General features: G+C 24.0%; 1 protein-coding gene and 1 long non-coding RNA gene across 4 annotated transcripts in view; both read left to right on the top strand.

Annotated features, from left to right (window-relative positions):
- The first annotated feature begins 579 nt into the window (after nucleotides 1-579).
- Nucleotides 580-5,297, top strand: LOC117174714. Its single transcript, XR_004467340.1, has 4 exons — nucleotides 580-948; nucleotides 2,147-2,286; nucleotides 4,920-4,979; nucleotides 5,046-5,297. It is a non-coding gene; the product is annotated as an uncharacterized LOC117174714 (long non-coding RNA).
- An 8,090-nt stretch (nucleotides 5,298-13,387) lies between these two features.
- Nucleotides 13,388-23,280, top strand: part of LOC117174990 (dynactin subunit 1) — an 86,641-nt gene continuing 76,748 nt past the window's right edge. For 2 of the 3 annotated variants that reach the window (XM_033364474.1, XM_033364475.1), the window contains exons 1-4: nucleotides 13,388-13,622; nucleotides 17,971-18,128; nucleotides 21,342-21,374; nucleotides 21,602-21,661. In XM_033364474.1, coding sequence (XP_033220365.1) covers nucleotides 13,455-13,622; nucleotides 17,971-18,128; nucleotides 21,342-21,374; nucleotides 21,602-21,661 — 419 coding nt within the window. In that variant the 5' untranslated portion in view covers nucleotides 13,388-13,454. The remainder of the gene's footprint in view (nucleotides 13,623-17,970; nucleotides 18,129-21,341; nucleotides 21,375-21,601; nucleotides 21,662-23,280) is intronic. The other variant, XM_033364477.1, reaches the window with a different exon arrangement.

Below are 23,280 nucleotides of genomic sequence, written 5' to 3' on the forward strand. Positions count from 1 at the left end.
CTGTTTGTTTGTTTTGATGCAAGTGTCAGAAATATGTTCTAAGCCATGAGGTGTCAAGTTCCGGGTTGTGGACGAAGTTACACGCCGAAGAAGGCAAATACACTTCATTTTTTAAACCCTTCACTGTAAGTACAATAAACGTCTCATATATTTTATTGTTTTACCTGTCATTTAATTTTAATAGAAATGATTGATAAATTTAACCTTTATTTTTTTATCTTATTTTTCTATATAAAGGAGACGCAGTTGCATATGTGGCAAGAAATTTTTATTCGTTACGGTGTACAAATTTAAAAGGTACTTACCTATACGTTTCCTTTTCAAAATCTGTTCACACATTTTTCAAATAAGTCCCGAAAATACTGTTTATATATTTATTTTGTGTATCTTTCGTATGATGATCAACAAAAGAACACAACTTCTAACTTACGTCAATATGACAAACTTTCTCACTCGCACACTTTTCCATGTATAGGAAAAGGACAACTGCGCACCTGCGCACTCAAATCTAAGATCTTCCTGTAATGTGCGTATCACTTACGGCAATGTTTCTATTGCCAGTTTCAGATGGCTTCCCACTGTCAGTTGGGTCTCCTCATTATTCCTTCGTGCCTCTAACGGAAAAGGGATGGCACCACATCTGTCAAAATTTTGTTTTGAGTTGTCAATTTCCGTTGTTTTTAAACCATATAACAAGATGCTTCAAAGGATAATTAAAACAAATTTAATTAAAATTTTTTGAAAGTGAAACTTTTTGTAACTGTTTGGTGTTTAAAAACTAATCAGGAGGCAGTAATACGGATACGATGGAGGGTAGAAACCAAGTTAAATAAATAAACACATGTAATAAAAATCCTACATCAATAGAAATGGAAGATCCACCCGATTTTTGTTTAGATCAAATATTTCAAAACCTCCATATTTATGATGGAATAAGAATCAATAGGGGTAAGTATAAAATAGTATAATAATATATGTAATAATATTAAAAATAAGGCTCAATTTTTATTTAAATAAATGAAAATGAAGGATTTCCAGTCAAAAACAAAAATCTACATTATAGACATTTTTATTTATATTACTTTTTACGGGCATGCGTGAAAAAATTGATTTTTTCTCTCGAGCTTCGCTTCTTTAGAATCCCATTAGAAATGTTAAATACGATTTTGAATAAATATTTTGGGAATCATTAGCAGAAAAAAGTTTTATAAAATAAATGCATGTTTAATGTTAGGATAAATATTATGTAAAAAAATACTGAGACAATCGAAGAGCTACAGGTGAGGAAACATGGAAAGTAATGGAATTTAAAACTGACCAGAAAAATCAGGGAATGTTAAAGAAGAACCTGAAAAAGTCAGGGAATTTTCAATAAACTACATTTGAAGTTTAGAGGTCATCCACAAATTATTTAAGACGCATTTCTGAAATTTTTGTTAAAAATTCATTTAATAGGTTGAAAATTTAACTATTATATTTAAAATTAATTTTTATGGTTTAAAATCATTTTTTTAGTTTATTATTCATTTATTTTATGTAAAACTTCTTTTTTCATTGGAAATTCGATTATTTTTGTCGAAAATTAGTATTTTTTTGCTGAAAATGTATGCAATTTGTTTAATGAATAAAAAATTTCGTTAATTTTTTTTGTGTAAGGATATGTATGTAACTATTCTATTTTTTCTTGAAAATTTATCTTTTTTAATTAAAAATTCAACTTTTCGCTTGAAAATAATACACTTAAAATTTAAATATTCAATTTTCGGTTACAAATTTATCTTTTCGAGTAGAAAACATAACTATTTCGTTAAAAATTAATGTATTTTATTAAAAACTCATCTCGTTGGTTGAAAAATTAACATTTATTTTAATTAGATTATTTTATTCCACATTGACGATTTTGATCCTTTGTTACCTACAATACTTGGAAATAGGGTGATTTTTCAAGAAAATGAGGGAATAAATTCTTTCAAATAAGATTAATATAGACAAATATTGAGTTCAACCAGATAGATGAATTTTCAACTTGACGGTTCAATTTTTATACCAAAAAGCCAACTATTTAGAAGATCGTTAAATTTTGAACAAGAAGTATTTTTTCATTGTAAAAAGTATGATTCTAATATCTGCAATTTCTTAATTTCAGTATCTAAACGTTGGCTTGTGAAAATTTAACGAAAATACTGGGTTTTTTTTGTACTCAATGGACTGATTCGCTTGGATTCTTTTCCTAGCAGTATGGAGAAAATCAGACTAGAAATTGACACAACTAAATTAATTGAAAACGTAAGTAATTCTCAATATTTTTAATATTAATCTCAGATGTTTAATTAAGCTGAAATTCTTCCTTGGCCAGTTTTTAATTTTCTCTGGCCATTTACATTCATCAAAAACCAGAATTTTTATCTTGTAAGATTTTAAACATAAAATATTTTATAGACTGAATAAAAAAATTTTTAATTAAAATTTGTTAATTCCAAATTTATTTATTTTAACCAAAAGAAATTTAATTTAAAATCAAAAACAGATAAACTCATCCAGAGAAGACGAACTTTTAAGGAAATAGATTACTTTTTAACCAAATTGTTGAATTTTCCAATCCGGTCTGAAAATATGAAGTTTCAACGAAAATATCCATTTTTAACCAGAAAGATTAATCCTCAACTGAAAAGGATCAAATAAGAATAATTTTCAACAAACCAGATGAATTTTTAACCAAAAAGATATTTTTTTAACAAAAAAAAGTTTTTCATTGGAGAAAGAAAGAAAATTCCACCTAATTGTTGAATTTTCAAACTAAAAATATGAATTTTTAACTGCACTGTTTTATTTAATATTTATTGAGATATTTTTAAACATAATTTCATGCAATATTTTTTTTTATTCTGCTAATAAGTATGTTTTTAATGACTTTTTTTCACGAAAACACGAATTTCATTTAACTTTATCATGTTTTTCGCGAATTTCTTTTCTAAAAACTTCATTAATAATTTTACACATTTTTACTAATTATATTTTAAGTTAGATATACGAACGAGGTTTCGTGAACAAAATTTTTTTATCAGAAATTTCAAAGAACAGTGACTCATCAAAGAAATATTTGATTTGGGGGTACGAAACACGCAATTAAAAACATAATTTTTCGTTTTAAAAACATCGCTCATACTACTCATGTTGAATATACTTTTAAAACATCATGAAAATAATCAATATCATTAACAAACAAACAAATTTGTTTGCAAAAAAACATGATGAAGGTAAAAAAAGATCCGTTTTTCACGAAAAAAGGCATTACAAAAACTATTATTTGTAGAATTTTTGAAAAATTCTCGAAGTAAATAATATTAACAAACATTTTAATAAATTAAAAAAGATAAATAAAAAAAGTACAGGCAGCGAGAATCGATTTTCTCGAATTTTCCATCCAGAAAGGATGACTTTTTAACAAAATTGTAGAATTTTTAACGGAATAATTAAATTTTTAACAAAATAGATAAATTGTTGAATTTTTCAACTACTTAGACGAATTTTCAATCAAAATCCAGAAACAGCTTAAAAAATATTTAAGCTTTAAACCAACGAGTCGAATTTAAAAAAAAAAGAAAAGATGAATTTGCAATGCACAAAAGTCAAATTTTCTGTCCAAATAGACGCATGCTAAAAAATAGAATTTTTAACTAAATACTGTACTTTTCTACTTACAAAGATGAATTTTCAAACAAAAAGATCAAACTTCAACCGAAAATAGTTCAACAAACTATTTACAATTTTTACTAGAGTTGAATTTTCAATGAAATAATATTTTTTGTTTAAAAGTCAAATTTTGAACATACAAAGATGGATTCTCAACAAACAAGATTAATTTTCCACCGAGAAGATTAATGTTTTACAAAGAGGTACGAATTTTCAACAAAATACGTGATTTTCAAACAAATAGTAGAATTTTTAACTAAACAAGCCACATTTTTAACAAAAAATGGAAAAGTTAGATTTTCAGTAAAAAAAAAATGAACTTTCACAATAAAAAATAATTTTCCAGTCATAGAAAATAAATAAATTTTAAACAAAGTAGTTCAACCCAGAAATTGAATTTTCCAATCAAAAAGATGAATTTGCAACAAATGAAGATTTTTCAGTCAAGAAATAAATAAAAGTTCTCACAATTTAAGCCAAAAGACGAATTATCTGTTAAAAAAAAGAGTTGAAATGTCAACAAAAATGTTCATTTTCAGTCAAACAGTCGCCTTTTTAACAACAACAACAAAATTTAAACCAAGAAGATTATTTTTCTACAAAGATAACGAATTCTCAATTGAAGACGATAAAGTAACAATAAAAAATGGAAAAATTACATTTTAGGTTAAAAAAATTAATTTTCAACCAAAAATAAAATAGTTACATTTTAATAAAAAAAAAATTTGTTTTTCAACCAAAAAAATGAGTTTTCAACAATGTAGTTGCACTTTTATCCAACAAGATAAATTTTCAACTAAATCTACGAATCTTCAACTTAAATAGTTTACTATTCAAATAAATAATTTATTTGTAACCTAAAAAGACAATCTTTGAACAAAATTGTGCAATTTACAAACAAATAATACATTTTTAAACGCAAATATGACCAATTTTTCATATTCTCAAATTTTTAGTATTGATAAACCAGAATCTGAATCTTGTAACATTTTGCACATCGAAATTTTTATAAACGGAATAAAACAATTTCAAGTTAAAATTTTTAATTCATTGCCCTTAAATGTTATTTAAAGTGCCCTCTTATAAAAATTCCGTGACTTTTTCCTTATTAAAGCTAATCTTCATTCACAGCAAAAGTAAAATTACAAGTAATAGATTAAGGCAACTAAAAAATCTAAGAAATCTCGAGAAACACGATATTAGTGGAAATTCATATTATTTTACAGGCGACAGAATCAAGGAATTTGCTATCAACTGCAGAAAAATAGTTTTTCTCAATTTATCAAGTAAGTCAAGTTTTAATTTTCCTAATTTATCTTTTGAATTTTTTTGATTCTATTTTTCTTTTTTAGATAATAACCTGACGCACGGAAGCATTTCAGAGATAACGCACAAAATAAGAGGTGAAAATCGATGAAGACTGAAAAGTTTAGAAATTTTTAATTGCAGTGTATGTTTCGAAATTAAAAAAAAAAAACTTATGCGTCTTGGTCGTAGGGGCGATCACTGTTAAAAAGGCTTTTTGTTTAAATTATAATGTCCATACTAATCTCTTAAAAGTTTTTGTGGAAAAAATTAATTTTTAGTACAAATGATTCATTTTCAAGCATATAAAATAAATTTGCAAGCACTTAGTTATATATTAATTACCAAAAAAGTAATTTTCAATTTAAAAAAAAAAACGAATTTTCAACAAAAATAAATAATCTTTAAATATAAAAATGAATTTTTTACCAAATAGTTTAATTTTCAACCCTAAAGGTCTACAAAAAAAATCAACAAAATACATGAATTTTCAACCAAAAATAGAATAGTTACATTTTCAAGCAGAGAAATCAAATTTTTATCTAAAAGTATGAGACTTCAACCAAAAAAGCACATTTTTAAACAAATATATTGTTTAAATTTAAATCCAAAAGATGAATTTTCTACAAAAAATAAAAAATTTCCTACAAAATGTATACATTTTAAACCAAAAATAGAACAGTGAAATTTTCAGTAAAATATGCATTTTTAACCAAATACAATAAATTTTCAACGAAATAGTTAAATTGTCATACAAGCAGGTGAATTTTCCGCTAAAAAGATCTAATTTTTATCAATAAATATCAATTTTTCAACAAAATACATAAATTTTCAACTAATAAAGATCAATTTTCAATCAAAAATGGAATAGTTATATTTGAAGTTAGAAAAATAAGGAATTTTGATTTAAAATAGAATAGTTAAATTTTCAGTAAAAATATTAAATTTCAAACAAATAAAATAAATTTTGCAGGAAATAGACTTTCAATAAAACAGATGAATTTTCAACGAATAAGATCAATTTTCAACCAAAAATGGAAATGTTACATTTTCAATAAAAAAAATCAATTTGAATTAAAAAGGATAATTTTCAAAAAAATAATTCAATTTCGAACAAAACAGAAGGGTTCGCCAACTAAAATGATCAATCATCAACCAAAAAAATGAATTTTTAAAGATTTAGTTCCACTTTCAACTAAGTAAGTGAATTTTCACCAAAAAAGACGAATTCTTAACGAAAAAAATGTAATAGTTGAAATCCAATTAACCACTATGTTAATTTTAATCAGGAAAAGTTGAATTTAACAAATAACATACAAATTTGCAACCAAAAATGGAATAGTTACATTTTAAATTAGAAAAATAAATTTAAACCCAAAAAAACGAAATTTGCACAAAATAATTCAATTTTCAACTAAAGAAATGATTTTTTTAACAAAAAGATTATGTTTCGTTTCAAATTAAATAATGACAAAAAATAATTATAAAAAATTATTAGCATCTATAACATAAAAATTATAAAGCTTTAAAATTTGCAAATATAAAAACCATAAAAATATTATTATAAGTAAACCGTGAAAACAAATATTTTTTTAATGAATCAATTATGTAAAATTTAGATTAATATAGCTCCAATATTAAATAGTAAGTAAATTTTCATTAAATTAAATAAAAATAAAAATTCAATATTTAATTTTAATATAAAAATAATAAGTTATTTTTACCATTAAATCAATAATATAATTAAAACATTAAAATAATCAATTTATTTAATTCTAATTTAATTTATGATAAATTTATGTTTTAATCAAACATTTTATTATTATTTATATAATAATATTATTAAACCTAATGATTTTACAATATATCTATTAATTTAATCATCTTTTATATTATTTAAAAAAATGAGATTTTAAGATCAATTTTAAATAATTATTCCTGTGACATTAAATAAACCAATTAAAAATGCATTTAAATTATATTTTACTTTAAATTTGTAAATAAATTTAAAATATAAAATATTAATATAATATTATTATAACAAGCTTTATTATTTGCAAATATAAAAATCATGAAAATATTATTTTAAATAAAACGTGAAAAAAACATTGTTGATGACTCATTTGTGTAAAATTTATAATTAATATAGCTCCAATATTAAATAGTTTTAATTTAATGATCTTTTATACAGTTAAAAATAATCAATTTTAAAATAAACTTTAAATAATTATTCCTGTAACATTGAATAAACTAATTAAAAATGTATTAAAAGTATATTTAATTTAAAAATAATTTTAATATATCAAATATGAATACAATATTAGCATACAAAATTATTAGCATGTATAAAAAAAGGTGGAATATCAATCAAATTTAGGTTTCCATGTTTTTCTGAAATAGTATGATGAAAATTGAAAAAAATCACATTTAAACGATTTTTGAGAAAAAAGTATAATTGAATTTTTTAATTTAATCTTTATTAATGATGGGCATTATTTAGGACTAGAATCCCTCCAAATCCCTCCAAACTACAATCCTTCCAAACACACGGGAATTAAAAAAAAAAATTATTTGTCAACTCCTGAAGCCAAATTATGTCAAGGTAAGTCAAAAAATGATGTTCGAAAATTTGTTAGCGTTATTTAAGAGATTTGAAAGTAGTTTAAAAATTTAAAAATGTAAATCTACATATAAAAATTTTTTTAAATCAAATTCTTTATTTTATTTATTTATTTTCAAAATATTGAAAACTCAATTTTTTAATTTCAAAATTAGAAGATGCAAAATGCCACTTACAGATTTAAAAAAATGTCGGCATTGAAACATTTAAAACTGCAACTTCTTCAAAACAATTTTCAATTCTAGTTTATCATAAATAATATCATATACAATAATTTGTAGCTAAATTAATATAAATTTTAAACCTTTAAAATTAAAACTGTTAATTTTGACCTTCCAATTTCTTTGAATTGTAATATTTGAATTTGAAATTGATCTATTTTGAAGCCTTGCAATTTCAACAACTCGGAAGGCCATCTCAATTCTGGCATTATATAAAGACTTTCTTTCAGCTTTAAAGTTTCCATTCTTGAAGTTCTCACATTCAGAATATTATTCTTAATTCCATTTTTGAACAGTTTATTATAAATTATTTAAGATCGCAAAATTTAAAAATGAAAACCCTTCAATATAGTATAATTTTTTGAAACAAGAAATGTTTTCTTAAATCAAGAAAATATTGCGTCATCCGTATTCGTAGCGATATTTTTTAAATTCATATAAATTAATAAAGAACAAAAAATGAAATTTTATGGAATGACCAAATAAAGTTTCATGTGATATATAAAATCATAATAAAATTCTAGAAGTATTTTTCCACCAAGAACTCTACGTTGAAGATGTATCATTTAAAAAAAAAAAAATATATATATATATATATATATACATAATTTTGAAATTATGTAATTTTTAATGTTTTTTTTTAATAGTTTAATATTGAAGATTTATAATTGAAAACTCTGCAACTTTAAAGAGGTTATAAATAAAAATTCTTATATTCTCAATCGTCCAAACTAAAGAAATTTCAAGCGTAAATCATCAATAGTACATCATTTTTAATTAAAAAACTTAAAATCTCCATAAACTTTAAAGGTAGATTAAATTCCTTGCAAATTCAAACTGGTTTACATAAAAATTCTTTAATTTTATGATTTTGAAAATTAAAAGTCAATTTTTTACTTCTGAACCTTCCAAATTGAAGAAATTTCGAATGAAAAACACTAAAATTATAGAATTTTCAAATGGAAGACTTTAAACTTGCAGGATTTTTTAGTTTGAATTAAAAAATTAAAAATTTTAGACTTTGAAAGATATACAATTCAAAGTTCTGCAATGTTGAAGAGTTAAAATAAAAAACTCTTCAATTCTAAATCTTCCAAATTGAAGAAATTTCGAATGAAAAGCATCCAAATTACATAATTTTTAAATTTAGGACTTAAAACTTTCATAAGTTTTAATTATAAAGGTAAAATATTAAAAGCTTTTGAATTTTAAAGAATTACAATTTAAAGTTCTACAATTTTGAAGATTTAGAATTGAATACTGTTCATTTTTAAAGATTTATAAATAAAAATTCTACGATTTTTGCTAATTCTGAAGATCAAAAGTCAAGTTTTCAATGATAAATCTTTAACATTGAACACCTTTCTAATGTTAATCATGAAAATTCATGGACATTTTGAATATATAGGCTTGCAAGTTATAAAAATTTCATGATTTATATTTTGAGAGTGTGTAGTGCTTTTTTTAATTCATCAATTTTGAAGATGTAAATATAAAAATTCTTACATTTTGATGATTTTTAAGGTCGAAAGCCAACTTTTCAATTCTAAATCTTCAGAATTGAAGAAATTCCGAAATGAAAGCATACAAATTACAGAATCTTTAATTGTAAAATTTAAATTAAAAATATTAAAAACTTTTAAAGATTTGCGATTCACAGTTCTGCAATTTTGAAGAGAATTTAAAAGTGAATATTTAAAAATTAAAATTGAATTTTATTCAGTTTCATAAATTTTCAATTTTAAGCAGTAAAAATTATTTTAAAATTATTTTTTTGGAAACCCTTATAATTTTATTACATATATGTAACATGATTCCGTTTATAAAAAGTAGTAGTAAGTGCGTTTCCAAACGCATTTTATAAACAGAATAAAAAAATTGAAAGGATAAAACACAAGAATAAAAATATGGGAATTATAAAATGTTCAGAGAGAAAACATGAAGAAATTAAAATTTGTGTATTTCCAGCTTTCAAAATTACAAATTTTTTAGAATTCTGTAATTTCCTGACAATGTCAGCGAATTTTTAACATGAACGTTTTTGTATGTTTTTAAAAGATTTTTGAAATCTTAATACGCCTGAGTCCAAAATTCTCAACTTTTTGTGAAATAACGTATCATGTCTTTTAGAATAAAAATATGAATTTTTCACCTTATTTCAAGAGAAAAAATAACAATAAAAATATATAAAAGGAGGCAATTTCTGATGATTAAAATATTTCCTGTTGGTTTTTTTTATAAACATTTTTGACATCTATCCTACCTTTTTTTAAATGTCAAACCAAATACGAATATTATCACAAATTTCTTGCCTAATCGTGGACTGATAAATAACCCAGATAACAATCTGAATTTGCCCCAGAAAGAGAAATCTGAATCACCATGTGTATCTTGTGTATGAATTAATTAATTTTGTCAGAGAAATTGTTTTGTCATGACGAACAGGAACATGTTACCAACTTTTTTCCAATTAATAAAATCGACCGATTTAACACGTCATATAATTTAGACATAAAATAAATAAAAAACCAGGAAATATGTGTACTTTGATATGAAATATAACTGTACTGTAGTAAAATAAGTAAAACTAACCACAAAACCGCACCCACACTTCAAAATTGAAAAATAAGAATGGACACTGTTTGCAAAATTAATTAATTTTGCAAGTTGAGTCGTGATGAGAAGAATCAAAATGTTTTTTGGAGAAGAAAAGTATATATTCTTGAAGGACGGAAAAGTCTTTAGTCAGGAATGACAAGTTCAAGAGAATCAGGAAGCACTTACCAGAGGCATTTTGAGCTTCGTTTTGCACGTGGTGATAGAACCGGGTCAATAAAATCCACTCCAAGAAAGTCACTGAACTTTCACTTTCACACCACTCCGAAATTTAATCAATTTTCGGGTCAAATTTTACTAGAAAATGCAAAAAAGATTAAGTTTAGTTGCAGACGGACGCACGGTCATTGCACGAACCCGTAGCCATTATCAATGCGCGCGCATTTCGCGCGAAATGGTGATCAAAATAAAACGTATCAATTTCTTCACGTGACGACTGAAAAATCTCGATAAATAAAATCGCGACTGAAAATTCCCAAAAAATAAAGTTCCTGAACTGGACAATTACCGAATAATAAAATTTCAGAATAATAAAATTCCAAATAAAAAAATTCTTAAACAGTGTATATCTAATATTACCAATTTAGAAAGCGCTCTGATAATACAATTCCTGACAGCTTCTAATATTACCGCATTTGAAAATTCCTGAATAATAAAATCCCCGACAGAAAACTTCTAAATTATAAAATATCCAAACTATAAAATTCCTGAATTAAGAAATTCCCGAATTTATATAATAAAAAAATGGTTTTTTAATCAATGTTATTTATTTATTCAAAAAGCAATTAACAGATAATTTAATTTTTTAAATTATTTCTAATGTTTAAAGTTTCCAATATTATTTTTTAAATTTAAAATAACAATAATTAAAAACAATTTTCATCCTAAAATATATAAATTTGTTCAATTATTGTTATTTCAACTTAAAACAATGATTTCAGCAACTTTAAAAATAAAAAATATTGTTTTCTTTGTATAAAATTGTGTGATTATTATATTTTTAATAAATAAAGCATATATATGAACGGCATTTTTTTATTATTTAAATTCAGGAATTTTCTAGTTTGTATATTTTATAATTTGGCAATTACCTGTCGGAATATTTATTATGCAGAAATTTTTCAATTCGGTAAATATTATAAACTGTTAGGCATTTTATCATTTAGAAAATTTCCAGTTTCGAAATATTATATAAACTGTGTGGGAGTTTTCCGATTCCGAAATTTTCTTACTCGAAAATTGTATTATTTGAGAATGTTACTATTCGGGAATTTTACATTATTGCCAACGAAAAATGTTATAACTGATTCTTTCAACTGGGAAATACATTCATTTAAATAAAGAACAAATTAATTGGACCAAATAGTGCAATTTTCAAACCAAAAAGACGAGTTTTTTTAGAAGACAATTAATTTTTTGACCAGAAAATTAGAATTAAAAAAAAGGTTTATTTTCAACCAAGAAAGATGAATTTTTTAACAATAACTATGAATTTTAACAAAACAAATAAATTTTCAACAAAATATTTGAATTTTTTGCCTAATAGCTTAATTTTTAGCCAAAATCAATACATTTTTAACTAAAGTGTTGAACCTTGGAAAAAATGCAAAAGTTTTTCAATTTAAAACCAAGTAATTTAATTTTATACAAAAAAAGCAAACAAAATATTTAGATTTGCAACCAAAGGGATCATTTTTTAACTGAAATTATATTTTTTCAAGGAAGAAGATTAATTTTCTACAAAAAAATTTAATGAAGATATCAATTATCAAACAAAGAGTTCAATTTCCAGGCCAAAAAGACGAATTTTATAGAAGACGATTTAATTTTCTACCCGAAAATTAGAATTTTCAACAAAAAAGTTAATTTTCAATCAAGAAAAATGAATTTTTGAGCTTTGTAACAAACGTGTTAAAAAACCAAATAAATTTTCAACAAAATAGTTAAATTTTTTGCCAAATATTTGAATTAATAAAAAATAAATATTTTAAATGTTACTATTTTAAAAAATTATAAATTTAATAAAAAGCATATATTTTTTTAGTTTTTGACCAGTAGTTTAATTTTCTACAAACAAAAAAATGAAGCAAAATATTTACATCAACTGAAGAGATTATTTTTTCACTAAAATGATATTTTTTCAAGGAAGTACATTAATTTTTTACCCAAAAAGACAAATTTTTAATTTAATACATCAGTTATCAAACAAATAGTTCAATTTTCACGCCAAAAAGACGAATTTTGTAGAAGAAAATTCACATTTCTACTGGAAAATTAGAATTTTCAACAAAAAAGTTAATTTTCAATCAAGAAAAATGAATTTTTGAGCTTTATAACAAACTTTTTCATAAAACAAATAAATTTTCAACAAAATAGTTGAATTTTTTGGCAAATAGCTTATTTATATGAAGACAAAGATGAATAAATTTCTACTAAAAATAATTATGAATCTCCAACAAAAAAGAGCATATATAGTTTTGCAATTTTCAAATTTTCTCGAAAAAAGATAAATTTAAAAGAAGATTAATTTGGAACAAAATAATTACATTTTCGACCAGAGATTATTTTTTTTTTAAATAATAAAACTTCAACAAAACCAAAAGAAGTTTCTACAAATTATTTTTATTTTCTAAAAGTAGTTTTGACTTTTCAACCAAAAAAATATTGATATTTCCAATGTTTTCAACAAAAAAAATGAATTTTTAACCAAACATGACGAATTCTCAATGAAAAACGCAATAGCTGATATTTGAACCAGAAAACATTTTAATTTAAATAAAAAAACAATTGCATTCAAGCAAAAGTCACGAATTTTCAATAAAATAGTGGAATCTTTATCAAAAATCAAAACCATATCTGTCAAAAGAGATTAATTTTTAATAAGCGCCGCCTGGTGAAAGAAATGAGTACTGTTGAGCTGTCAAGACGTCAGCTGTGAGCGACTTTGTAAATTTTCTGATTCTAATTGATAAATAAAAAATAGTACTTTGTATTTTAAAATGTCGTATAAGGTTGGTCAGAGGGTTGAAGTCTCTGGAAAAGATTGTCAGGGAGTGATTGCTTATATCGGACATCCTACATTTGCGTCTGGAAAATGGATCGGAGTAATTCTTGATGAGGCAAAAGGAAAGAACAACGGAACTATTAAAGGACAAGTTTATTTTAAGGTAAATATTACTTTTCAGATATAATTTGAACCATAAAGTGTATAGCTGCCTATATTTTATTTTTAAGGCTTATTGAGATGTATTTCTTTTAGGGACGATTTCAAAAGTGTTGTTAGGTTTTAGGGCCTTTGAATTTTTAAGAGGTCGTAAACAATTATTTAAAAAAGAGGGATTAAACAATAATTAATTTATCAACAGATATTTTGTCTTCTTGAGTTTCATTTTTTTTTCAACTTTGAACTTTAGTTAGACTTTTTATGGAAAGTTTTGAGTCATTTGACGTATAGGTTTTAATACATTTTTAGGTTATATTTCGATAATATCTATCCATTCTTTTTTAGATATTTCAGAAATACCTTAAGAGAGACTGAAATTTTTATTTTTGTATGAATATTCCTCTCATATTTGTCGTAGGTAATTAGAAAAATTAGGGCATTTTACAATTTTGAAGACTCACGATTAAAATCTGTTTAATTTCGAAGATTTATAAAAACAAAATATAAAATTTTGATAATTTTGGAAATTAAAACTCAAGTTTGCAGTAATAAATATTTCAAATTGCAAAAAATTCGAAAATGAAGCCCCAAAATTACTGAATTTTCAAGTTTACAACTAAAAACTCGCGCAATTTTTTATTGTTGATTTCCAAAATTAAACACTTCAATTCTAAAGATTTACGATTCAGATTTCTCCAAAGTCAAGATTTCAATTAAAAATACTTCAATTTTTGAACAATTTGCAGGTAAAAATTCTTTTAATTTAAAGATTTATCAATAAAAATTCATCAATTTTGATAATTTTCGAAATCAAGTTTCAATTTTTCAATTATAAATCTTCCAATTCGAAGAAATTTTGAATGTAAAGCATCAAAATTACATAATTGTAAATAATCGAAGTTAATAATTCTTCAGTTTGAACGGCTTATAATTAAAACTTCTACAATTTTGAAAACTCGCAACGGAAAAATATTCAATTTTGAAGACATATAAATAAAAATTCTAAAATCTTGATGATTTTGGAAATTAAAACTCAAGTTTTCAATTCTAAATATTTCCAAGTAGAGAAATTTTAAATGTAAAGCATCAAAATTGCAGAATTATGTAGACTAATAACTGAAAACTAATTAATTTTTAAGATTCATGAATAAAAATTCTTAAATTTGGATGATTTTGGAAATTAAAAGTAAAGTTTTCAATTCCAAATCTTCCAAATTGAATAAATTTGTAATGCAAAGCATCAAAATTACATAATTTTGAATGGAAAATTGTCAAAATAAAAACTCTTGAATTTGAACAGCTTATAATTAAAAATTCTGCCATTTTGAACACTCACAACGGAAAAATATCCAATTTTGAAAACGTGTAAATAAAAATTCTTAAAACGTGATGATTTTGAACATTGAAACTGAAATTTTCAATTTGAAATACACTAAATTAAAGAAATTTCGAATGTAAAGTCTCAAAATTACAGAATATTTCATTTTAAAACTTAAAACTTGGAAGACTCACAATTGAAAACTGTTCATTTTTGAAGATGTATGAATAAAAATTATGTAATAAATCATTATTCATAAATTTGGTTGATTTTTTTAATGAAATGCAGAGTTTTCAATTCTGATTCCAATTGAAGAAATTTTGGATTCCATTGTAAATGGTCCAAATCAAAGAAACTTCTAATACAAACCATTCAAATTACAGAATTTTTAATTGTAAATTTCAAAACTTATGTAATTTTTATTACAAATTGTCAAAATTAAACTTTATTTCATTTTAATGATTCAAAGATCTACAATTTTAAATATTCATCTTAGAATACTTTGAGGTCATTTTTCTAAATTCTTAGAACATTTTAGGCATTCAGAAAAATGTCATTTTTAAGCATAGTATTTGTCTTTATTTTGTTTTATAATTAATATTTAGTTAAGAAATTTTAATACATTTAACTAGTATAATTTTCAAAATTATTACGAAAGGATTTACAATCGTTAGATAGTGAATACAATTTTGCCGAATTAACCATTTTTATTGAACCTGTATAATTAATTTTATAAGTAAAAAAATAAGTCGAACAAATTCTGGAAGATTTAATGGACATTTTTGTATTTTGAAAGATTTAAACAAATTTTAGGAATAATTTGAACCCGTTCAAAAAATATTTAGGAATTTAAAAAGTTTTTAAGAGATTAAAAATATTTTAAAACTTTGAAAGAATTCTGAAAATTTATTAAATATTTTTTAATTCTTCCAAACCTCTAAATTTCTTAAATTTCTATTGTACTGACTTCAATTTTTTCTAAAATTTTGGAAAGTTTTGTAAAATAAAATAATTATTATACTTTTTCGACATCTCAAATCTTTAAAAAAATATAATCTTTGTAGAATTATATGTAGATACAATCTTAGAAACAAATTAACAAATTAATTTAAAAATAAATAGCCTTTATTCGAAATTTTTATTTTGTATTAAAAATTACTTTTCCCCTCAAATTATAATTTGTGTGAAATTTTTCTTTTTTGACTGAGGAATCTTTTTTGGTGTAAAATTCATCTATTTTGTTGAAAATGTGTTATTATTTCTCACCTAAAAACGAAAGATTACACTAAAGACACGATTTTATACCATTTTCATATATTACTACTATTTCTTTCGTTGTCCTTGAAAAATATTTTTGAACTCCTTCGCTAATTGGCTAAAATAATATACCCGCCATGTCAAATAGTTAATTTTTCAACCAAAAATATGAATTTTCAACATAGAAGATTAATTTTTTCCCAAAAAAGATAAGTTATCAACAAAGTGCATACATTTTTTATCAGATAGTTTAATTTTTAAACAAGAAGACTAATTTTATATTTCCAATAAAATATATACATTTTTAACTAAGCAGTTGAATTTTCAACAAATTATATAAATCCCCAAGTAAGCAGAACAATTTTCTACACAGTAGTTGAATTTTCAACAAAGTAGTTACATTTAAAAAAAAACGAATTTTAAATTGAAATTACGAATATTCTACTAAAAAAATTTAGTTTCAACCAATGAGTCGAATTTTTAACAAAAAATTTACAGTTGATATTTCAACAAAAAAAAATTTAATAAAAAATAAAAAGCAGATAGATTTTAAGTTCAAACTTCAATTTTTAAGTAGGCAGTAACATTTGTAGCCCAAAAAATTTATTTCTACCAAAGAAGGCAAATTTTCAACAAAATTGTTCAATTTTCTACCCAATTGTTACATTTTCGGGCTGAAAATACAAATTTTCTACAAAACAGTTAAATTTTTAACTCGAGAATGTTGATGATTCTACAAAAAATTAATTTTCAATTAATAAATTTAATTCTCACTAAAAAAATTTCTAGTTAAAATATTGAATTTTTAAAAATAAAAAAAAACGACGTTTTAACTAAAGTCATAAATATTGAACCCAAAAAATTAGGTTGAATTATTAACGAACAATTAATAGTTGATATTTCAGCAAAAAAGGAATTTAATTAAAAATAAAAAACAATTGGATTTAAAAAAATGTATTTTTTACCAAAAACAGCAATTTTTCAACAAAGGATATAAATTTTCAACAAAACAATTAAAGTTTCTACGAAGTTGTTGAATTTTCGAACAGATAAATATTTTCTAATCATTTATTTTAAAAAGTTAAGTTTCAATCAATTGGTCGAATTTTTAATAAAATAGTTAAATTTTTTCAGTTAAAGGAATGAATTTTTAACAAAAAAAAACAACGAATTTTTAAATAAAAATATGAATCTTGAACCAAAAAAAAACTTCTAAGATAGTAGTTGAAATTTCAACCAAGAAGTTGAGTTTTCCACAAAAAGGTGCATTTTCAATAAAATACATAAACTTTGATCCAAGTAGTTAAATTTTCTACCAAATTATTCAATTTTCGAGCCGCAAATCAAAATTTTTGCAAAACAGTTAATTTTGAAAAAATAAGTTATTATTTAACCAAAACAGATTAATTTTTAACCAGGCAGTTGCATTTTCAACAAAAAAGATCAACTTTGTACAGAAAGAGATACATTTTTAAAACAAAAAGATGAATTTTCAACAAACTAGATGAATTTTCAACCAAGAATCATGACTTTAATAAAATTAATTAATTTTTTAATAAAGTTAATTTTCCATTGCACTTATTTGGATTTTTTAAGATTTGAAAGTCAGGCTGTGTATAAGTTTAATACCAAAAAAATGTTATGGCACTATTTTTGCAATATTTTTTTTCATTTTTGTGACGTTATATTTTTACTTTTACTTATTGCCGTATTAGGCTTTTGAATTAAAAGTCTTATGATTAAAAATAATTAGTCTAGAACATATTTTTCTGAACAGTGTGCCGAGAATTATGGAATGTTTGTGCGACAATCACAAGTTATTTTACTGGATGAATCCGGAAATAGGACAGATCCAGTTAGTCCTTCATCAGCAGGAAGTAGTGCCACAACTCCAGATGACAGTGGAGCAGCAAGAGCCAGGAGTCGTCTTAATAGGTAAAAAATTTTTTTTTATATTCTCAAATATTCATGAAAATATTTGCCATCGATAGTAATATTCGAGCAAGAGAAGAGATTTTTCTCGAAAATTTTTCATGATTTTTACTTTTGTATAGGACTTGGATTGTGCGACTTTTTTCGACTTTTATTGAAAAATATGCGATTTTTTGCGAATTTTTAAAGAAATATACGACTAATCGGCTTTTTCGTTTTTCTCAGCAGTTCGTTATGCTTAGTTTAAATTTTAATCAAGATGAAACTTTTAAAAATGACATTCAAAACTAGAAAAAATTGTACTTATGTTAGACATTTTTTTTAATAGCGGCGGTAATTGGACAGTTTCTAAATTCATTAAGCCGTATTTAGAGTTTTAATTTTTTCAAATTTGTGGACATTTTTTTATTGAGAATGTTTAAAACTGATTAATTTTTTATTCAGTTACAGTCTGCGCACTCTTTTCTACACTCTTTTTTTTTTTGCTTGATTGAGAACTAATTTAATTGAACAAAATAAGAAAGTTCATACTTTTTGGTTGAAAATGTAATTATTTTGTTACAAATTGAATTATTTTGTTAAATAGAAACCCGGAAAACCAGGAAATAACCGGGAATTTTATGACACCGGAAAAAACCGGGAAATAACATCTTCAATTTTCTTTAGAATCTTAAGAAATTTTTTTTTACTGTTTTGAAGTCTTTCACAATTAAACAAAAATTTAGTTTTTTGTTTGAAATCTGCAAAAATCTACATTTTATTTTAAATTCGGCTGTAAGTATTTGAAATTGTTTCAAGTTGTAAATTTAATTCGAAACTTTTTAAAACTTCTAAATATCTCTAAAAATTACTCGTAATTTTTTTACAAATAATAAGTGTTCTATTGTTATTTCTGAATTCAAATTTTACGAATTTTTTTTTAATTTGCAGGATTTTTGAAAATTTATAGAAAAAATGCAATTAATTTGAAAATATATTTAAAAGTTCCGAAAACAAATTAAAAAATTATTTTGAATTTAAAAAAATTTTAAACCACTTCTAGATTTCTCAAGATTTTGAAATAAAATTTTAAAGCTTGTAAAAGATGCCTAAACTTTTTAAAATTAAAATAATTTAACTTAAACTTAAAAATTCGACCATTTGGTTAAAAAATCATTTATCTTGGTTAAAAAAAAAAACATTATTTGTTGGAACAGTAAACTTTTCAGGCTCAGAGTTCAATATCTTCTAAAACATTTTGTCTTTTGGACTTGAAAATTGAACTATTTTATTGAAAATTCATTTTGTTGGTTCAAGTTCAATTCACCCTTTTGTATAAAAATTCATCCTTTTGGATTGGAAATTGATCTATTATGGTGGGAAAGTCATCTTTTGAGCTAGAAAATTCATCTTTCTTGTTTGAAAAGTGACCTTCTTGTTTAAAATTTAATTGTATTAAAAAAAAATCGTAACTCAAATTTTGTTTCTGTTGATTAAATGTATAAATAATTGGTTATAAATGCAACTGTTTGATTAAAAAATAATTTTTGTTGTTTAAATCAATTTTTTCGTTAAAAAATTATTTCTCTTGGTTACAAATAATCTATTTGTTATAAATACAACTTTTTGTTTGAAAATTTATCTTATACATTCAAAGTTCGTCTCTAGATTTAAAATTTATCTATCTTCGTTAAAAATTATATTTATTATATAAAAATCGTCTTTTTGGGCTACAAATTCAACTATTTGGTTGAGGTTTAATCTCTTTCATGTGAAAATTCTACCATTTGGTTGAAAATTTAATTATTTTATTCAAAATTCTTCTTTTTTATTAATCATTTTCTCTTTTTTAAAATGAGTTTTTTGTTTAGAATTTAACTGTCTTCTAAAAATTTACCATTTATTAAAAAAATTCAATTTTTTTTCCAAAGTCGTCTTTTCTGCTTGAAAGTGCATCATTTTTGGTTGGAAATTAACTTTTTTTCCTTCTCCTTCTTCTAAAAAATTGGTCGTTTTGCTTGAAAATTTATCTATTTAATTTAATTTAATCTTCTTAATTTTAATCTTCTTTATTTTAAAATTCAACCATTTGGTTGAAAATTCAAATCTTTTGTTCAAAAGTCAGCTTTTCTGGTTGAATATTGATCATTTTTGGTTGAAAATTAAATTTTTTGTTCAAAATTGAACCTTTTTAAAAGAATCATCAACTATGTGGTACAAAATTACTCTTTTTTGGTTAAAAAATGAAGTATTTTGATAAAAGTTAGATTACATTTTTAAAATTTTTTCTCTTTTGCTCAAAACGATCTATTTGTTGAAAATTCAACTTTTCAGACTGATAATTCAACATCCTTCTAAAAAATTATGTTTTCATAATATTTTATTGAACATTCATCTTTTTTTTTAATTGAAATTTCAACTATTTCTTTGTAAATCCAACTTTTTGTTTGAAAATTATTTTCCGCTTTTAATTTCAAATATTTGGTTGAAATTTTTTTTTTCGTGGAAAATTCAACTTTTTAGACTGATAACTCAACTACCTTTTAAAAAATTCGTCTTTTTGGCTTAAAAATCTCTCTATTATAAATTATTATAATATAATATATAATATAATAATGATAAATTATTATAAATTCCTCTATTTTACGTGGAATTTCTTAATTACTTTGTTGTGAATGCATTTTTTTGCTTAATTTTTTTTTAAATTCATCTATTGGATTGAAAATTAATATTTTGGGTTTAAAAGACAATTGTTTTCTAAACCATTCAAATTTTCAGTTAAAAATTCGTCTCTTTTGGTAGAATATCGTTGGAATTTAAAGCTTTTCATATTTAATTCAATATTAAATCACCCTATTTATCCTGCTTAAACAGTATTTTGGGCTGTGAAATCTGACTATTTAAAAAATTAACAATTTTATTTTCATGTTTTGTAGTCTTAAATTTTAAACCTTAATTTTTTAGTAATTTAAAGTTTATTCTGAATGTGCAAAAATGTTTAAAAATCTATATTCCTAAACAAATCAAGTTATTATTTTATTCAGTGTCTGATTTTTCTTTCTTTATCTTTAAAATTTCGATGTGAATTTTTGTGGAATTTATTCGAAATGACATGCGACTTTTATTATAATTTAATGCGACTAATGCGACTTTTTTTAAGCCTTTTAGTCAGTCCGAGCCCTACTTGTAAAATATTTTAAAGAAATAGTAGATACACATTCAATATTTTCACGCCAGCATCAGCGTTCGAAGAAGGAATGAGCCTACAGCGTAAGTTTTCACAATTTAGCTTGAAATGGAAAAAAAAAGAATACAGATTTTAACCAAGGTTTTATTGGCCTTGTAAACTTAAGTATTGACATATTTCAATAGAATTTAAATATGAAAAAATTTTCATGTATCAAAATTATTGTCTCACGCATTTTTGTTTCTAACTGCACTAAAAATCGAAAGGCTCAATTAATAAAATCTTAACATCTGTACGCTGCTCTTAATAGTGTTAGAAGAAAAACATCGCCAGCACAAGTTACTCGTCAGCAAACTGACAAACTATCTGGGTAAGAATGAGAGAATTAAGTATTCAAGGTAGACGTGCGCGCCTCCTACTATATGCTTTTTGTATTTTACTATTTTAGGTATCACGAGCTTTTGTGTGTGTGTGTTTCATTTTTTTTAAATATTAGGTCACCAGTTTAATTTGTTCGGTGTCATTGAGGAGTGTCGACTCTATGCAATTAAGAAATTAAGTTATTTTATAAGTTAACAATTAAAAATTCTTATTTTTTATGTAATCAAAACTACAAGTTTTCGACTGCAACTCGACGTTTTCGATATTTAATATTTATAAAAACTTTGAGGATAAGCTAAGATTCTTCCTGAACCTTATTTTAGAAATTATTATTTTCAGAGTCGACACCCTAGCAGGGTTGCTACACATCAAGGAATTCCAGAAAGTCAGAAGAAATCTGACAGAGTTAGGGAATTTTGGATTTACTGACAAGGAACCCTTACAAGGTGTCCGCCTCCAATTTTCTTGAAATTTCAATATGTTGTAGGGTACGAAGAAGTAAGAAATAAGTCATTTTTTTTATCGGCGGAAAAACGATTCTAAGGGGTGAAACTGACCTTCGAAGTTCACCCTAAAAATCGAATTTTTTTCACATCTCAACAAAAAATTTGAATATTGATATCATTTCAACGGCAAAATATTCGGCATGAAATGCCCATTCTTTGACAATCATTTTTAAGTTAAGGGGTTGCAACCCTTATTTTTTTTTAAGAAAAATTCCCTTTTTTGTGGATTTTTCTTTGATCAATAACTGATTTTCCTTACAAAAATGTGAGGAATTATGTTTATGTTATTTTATTCTTAAAAAATTAATCAAGTGATACAACATTAATAGGTTCTTTCAAAGCAATATACCTGATTAACATAAGCTAGTTTTAAGGAAGACTTACATGTACACTCACGGTACATAATTTGTACAGTAATGAAAATCTTCGAAATAATGTTTAAGGCATAAGGATTTTCGACACCATGCACATCTAATAATTGCAACATTCGTACATCCAGGAATCTCGCATAAAGCTTGGTCTGACTGCGTAAATCCAAATTCAACAGGATTTTCGAAATGTATAGATTTTTTATCTATATATCCACTCTTAAACCAAGAATATTTGAAAAGATTTACATATCTAGGCGATGACAGTTGGTTGTGAGTGAGCGAATGTAACTTGATGACATTGTTTTTCATATGTAAATTTAGGTCGCCATTTAATAGTATAACACTGTCGGAAAAATGTCTCACAAAATTTTTCCATATTCTGAAGCCGAATACGTCCAAAGGTTGAATTTTTCCCGTCGTACCTTTAGGTATCTTTAATAAATGAATCTCTTTATCTTTCGAAGCAGCCTCTTGAACAGTTTCTGGACAATGTCCGCTCCATGAATGAAGCAGTAATACACTTCTACTGCCAATATTAGGATAGAAAACTTCTTTCAACCATGTTTTAAAATGTTCTGAAAATTGAAGTATGCTGTGAATATTGGAAAAATTAATATTTTTAAAATCTGCATACCTTTAGTTAATTTACCAGATTTAGATGCCATAACATAAACATTGTTTGGCCTAAATAAATTTTTTTCCACTGTTGGTCCGAATTCATTTGATGTTTC

Source organism: Belonocnema kinseyi, chromosome 6 (genome assembly GCF_010883055.1).
Source record: "Belonocnema kinseyi isolate 2016_QV_RU_SX_M_011 chromosome 6, B_treatae_v1, whole genome shotgun sequence".
In the NCBI taxonomy this organism is placed as follows: Eukaryota; Metazoa; Arthropoda; class Insecta; order Hymenoptera; family Cynipidae; genus Belonocnema; species Belonocnema kinseyi.